This window comes from Corvus kubaryi, unplaced genomic scaffold (genome assembly GCF_017639235.1).
Source record: "Corvus kubaryi isolate FWS band 111438036 unplaced genomic scaffold, C.kubaryi_AGA036_p1.0 36560, whole genome shotgun sequence".
NCBI classification, from domain to species: domain Eukaryota; kingdom Metazoa; phylum Chordata; class Aves; order Passeriformes; family Corvidae; genus Corvus; species Corvus kubaryi.
In genome coordinates, this window is record NW_024580890.1 from 2,169 (window position 1) to 6,420 (window position 4,252).

The window sequence follows — 4,252 nt, forward strand, 5'->3', positions numbered from 1 at the left end:
AAAGGAAAGGAGGAAAAGGAAAGGAACAAAGGGGAAAAGGAAGGGAATAGAGGAAGGGAAGGAGGAAGGGAATACAGGAAGGACCCTGAGGAAGCCGTGAGCGTGACCTCAGCGGAGCCAGGCCCCACTTTCCCCGCGGCCAAGCCAAGCAGAGCAGCAGCCGGGCAGATCCCGGGCAGATCCCGGGCAGATCCCGGGGAGCCTCGGGAAGGCGGCAGCGGGAAGCGAGCGGGGCCGGGGCCCTGCGGAGCCGGGAGCCCCCGAGCCGGGCTCACCTTCTGGGCCCCGGAGAAGGCGTGGTAGAAGCAGGACACGTAGGTCATGATGGCCTTCTCGTCGGGCCGCAGCGTGCCCACGATATCTGCCCGAGGAGAGGAGAGACAGAGGGAGGGACAGGCTCCAGCAGCATTCCCAGCTCCCGCATTCCCAGCGCATGCGGTGAGGCGGGAAGCGCTTCCCGGGGTCGGGAGCCCCCAAGCCGGCTCATGGGGGATTTGTTCCGCCTTTCCCTCGTTCCTCAACCTCCTGGAAGCTGCAGAGGCTTCGCCTGGGGCCTCCTGGAAGCTCGGCCTGCCCCGCCCGTGGACTCCCACAAATTGCCCGTGGATTTCCATGGATTTCCATGGACTTCTCGTGGATTTGCCATGGATTTCCCACCAACTCGGGAATTCCAGGCGGATTTAACCCCTCCATGAGCCAGCTGGGGGTGGTCCCGGAGCCCCCCCCGAGCGACAGCGGCCGCGGCTGGAAGAGAAGTGGGCGTGAGAGCGGAGAGAGAATTCCAGAGGGACGGATCCGGGAGGGAGAGTCCGGCGGGCCGGGCGGAGCCGGAGGGGCCCGGTACCTTCTGGGCCCCGGAGAAGGCGTGGTAGAAGCTGGACACGTAGGTCATGATGGCCTTCTCGTCCGGCCGCGCCGTGTTCACGATGTCTGCAAGGAACCACACTGGTTAAACCGGGAGCAAACCGGGAGCAAACCGGGAGCAAACTGGGGACGGGCACGGCGCCTCTCCCGGCCGGAATCCCGCTCCGAAGATCCCAGATCCGGGGGAAATGCAGCTGGATGGGCGCAAATCGGTGCTAAATGGGAAAAAGCAGGGTTAGAGCCAGCGCTTCCTGCACGGATCCTGGAATTAAGGGATCAGAGAGCTGTGGGATGCTGGGACTGCGGAGGCCTGGAGCCGTGGAATTGTGGAATGCCGGAATAAGGGAATCCCAGATTTATGGGATGCTGGAACTGCGGGGTCCTTAAGAGTTCTGCGGTCCTGGAATTGCAGCATCGTGGAATCAAAGAATTGTGGAATCCCACAGTTGTGGGAATCCCGGAATGATGGGAGCCGCAGGATCCTGGAATCATGGTGGATCGTGATGTCTGAGAATTGTGGGACCCAAAAATTATGGGATCCTTGAATTAGGGGATTCTGGACTTCAGGAGTCCTGGAATTACAGGATCTGAGAACTGCAGGATCACAGAACTACGGGATCCAAGGTTTTTTATGGATCCTGGAATGGTGGAGTCCCAGGATTGCAGAATCCCTGTGTATGTACTGGTTAAACTGGGAACAAACTGGGGAACACTCCTGCTGGAGCCGGCGCTCCTCTGAGTATCCCAGCTCCTGGATAAATCCACCTGGACAGGTAGGAATCGGTGCTAAACGGGAAAAACCCAGCTTAAATCAGCCGCTTCCTCCCGGATCCGGCGCCTCCTCCGAGGGAATCCCCGTCAGGGCCTGGAAGAGATCCCGGGATCCCATGGACGCTGGAATTCCACGCTTACCCTCGGCATCCAGCATCTTGGGAATGTCCAGGTACTTCTCAGCCACCTCGAAGGCGTTGTTGAGGTTGGTGACTGGATCGTCCTACGGGAGAGGAGGTGCCGGAGGCTCCGTGGGTCGGGAATTCCCGGAATTCCCGGGGTTTCCGCGGGAAAGGCGGGGATTTACCTTCCGGAGCTTGTCGTACTCGATCAGCTCGGGGCGGTGCCGGTGGATCAGGGCGTTGAAGGCCAGCCCGTCCTTCCAGCTGCGGGGAAACAGGGGTCAGATCCCGGGAATCCGCAGGGAGAACGGGAATTCCGACCCTGCCTGGGCCCCGGGAAAGGGGAGGGAAGAGGAAGAGGAAGAGGGAAGGACCTGATGTGGAAGTTCTGGACGTTGACGTTCTTGTACGGAGCCGTTTTCCGCTGGCACCAGAGCAGGAGCCCCTCCTTGGCCGAGGTCTCTGCGGGAGCAGGGATCAGAGACGGGGATGGATCCCGGGATGGATCCCAGGGTGGATCCCAGGGTGGATCCCGGGAACAGAGCCCGTGCCGTTACCTTCCACGGAGATGTCCTGGATGGCGAAGCGCAGGATGATCGTCCAGATCATCCCCAGCGTCATCTTGGCGTTCCCGTCCACGATCTCTGCCGGGGAAAAGGCACAGGGAATTCCAGGTGGGAATTCCGGGCGGGGGTGCTGGGACTGGGGGGTTCTACAACAGTGGAGCCAAAGGATCATGGAATCCTGGAATTATGGGATGCCGCAATCAGGGAATCCCACAGCAATGGTGGGGTCCCGGAATGATCCTGGGATTTACGGAGTCTTAGCACACGAAGTCTTGGAACTATGGGCTCCAAAAATTACGGAATCCTACAGTTACGGAATCCTGGGGTTAGGGAGCTGTCCAGGTTGGGAAAGACCTCGAAAGGCACGGAGAGAGGAATTCCAGAGGGGCAGGAAGTGGGGAAGGAGAGGAATCCCGGGCTCCTCCACACCGATCCCACCCGACCTTCCCGACGCCTCCAGCAGCCCCAGCCCTCGTGGTTTTGGGAATTCCTGGGGCGGGGGCCGGGCGGGCCGGGACTCGCTCGGCTCTGGGCACGCGGAGCTTTCCCGAGGTTTTCCAGCTGATCCCAACAAACCGGCCCGGCAGGAGCCGCTGCCAGCAGAGCCCGCCCGGCCCCGGGGCAGCCCCGGGGGAGATCCCGCAGGGAACTGTCCTGGGAATCCCGGGAATCTGCTCCCAGCCCCGGGCAGAGTGCGGAGAGAGCCCCAGGGAGGCCAAACCCCGAGCTTTTCCTGGTTTTTCCCTCTTCTCCAGATGTTTCTTTCCCTTTTCCACGTTGTTTTCTCCCTTCTCCAGGTGGTTTTTCCCTGCTCCAGGTTTACTTTCCTTCAACCTCCAGGATTTTCTCCCTCTTCCAGGTTTCTTTTCCTCCCTGCACCCATTTTTTTTCCATTTCCAGCTTTTTTTCCCCTTCTCCGTATTTTTCATCTTCCAATTTCTTCTGTCCCTGCCCCAGCTTTTTTTCCCTTTTCTACCTTTTTTCCTTCCCCTTTTCCAAGGCTTTTTTTTCCCTTCTCCAGGTTATTTTTCCCTTTCTCCATTCCCTAAACCCCCCCCCGCATCCCCTAAAACGCCCGGGATTGCAGAAAACCCCTCATTTTCACTAATTCCATCAAAAATCACGGAATAACCGTGACCTTGATGAGCTGGAGCCGCCATCTGTGATCTCCGAGCTTGGAATCCCGGAATTCCTGAAATTCTCAGAGACCCCATCACTCACTGGGGGGAGTCATGGCAGCCTCAGAACCCCTCAAAACCCCAATTTTGGCCTAAAAGGGGCAAAACCCGGGCACTGGGGCAGCGGATCCCGGTGGATCCCAGCGGATCCCGGCAGATCCCAGTGGATCCCGGCGGATCCCGGCACATTTCCAAGGCGGGGCCTCACCCTCGGCGCCGATGGAGACGAGTTTGACGCCTTTGCTGGCGATGAAGTCCAGGGCCTTGTTGACGTTGTTGATCTTGTGCACCCTCATCTTGCCCCGCTCCGGCTTCGGGAGCCGCTCCCCTGGAACGGGATTGGGTCAGGATTAAAGAGGTTTGGGGCAGGGTTAAAGGGTTTGGGTCAGGGTTAAAGATTTTGGGGCAAGGTTAAAGGGTTTGGGTCAAATCTGAATGGTTTGGGTCAGGGTTAAAGATTTTGGGGCAAGGCTCATTGCTTTGAGTCAAGCCTCAAGATTTTAAGTCAAGGTTACAGGTTCTGGGTCAAGGTTAAGGATTTTTGGGTCAAGCTTAAAGGCTTTTGGATTAAGTTTAAATATTTTGAGCCCAGTTTGGAGGTTTTGGGTACAGTTTAAGGGTTTTGGGCCCAGTTTGGAGGGTTTTGGGCACAGTTTGGAAGGTTTGGGGCACCGTTTGGAAGGTTTGGGTGCAGTTTAAGGATTTTGGGCGCAGTTTGGAGGGTTTTGGGTGCAGTTTAAGGATTTTGGGC

General features: G+C 58.2%; 1 protein-coding gene across 1 annotated transcript in view; it reads right to left on the reverse strand.

Moving 5' to 3' along the window:
* LOC121660567 (alpha-actinin-4-like) overlaps positions 1 to 4,252 on the reverse strand; it is a gene marked incomplete at its 3' end in the record, with an annotated part of 9,692 nt that overhangs the window by 2,153 nt on the left and 3,287 nt on the right. The window contains exons 3-8 of the mRNA XM_042019959.1: positions 3,710 to 3,829; positions 2,315 to 2,401; positions 2,132 to 2,219; positions 1,943 to 2,021; positions 1,777 to 1,858; positions 845 to 930 (exon numbers count right to left, since the gene is read on the reverse strand). Coding sequence (XP_041875893.1) covers positions 845 to 930; positions 1,777 to 1,858; positions 1,943 to 2,021; positions 2,132 to 2,219; positions 2,315 to 2,401; positions 3,710 to 3,829 — 542 coding nt within the window. The remainder of the gene's footprint in view (positions 1 to 844; positions 931 to 1,776; positions 1,859 to 1,942; positions 2,022 to 2,131; positions 2,220 to 2,314; positions 2,402 to 3,709; positions 3,830 to 4,252) is intronic.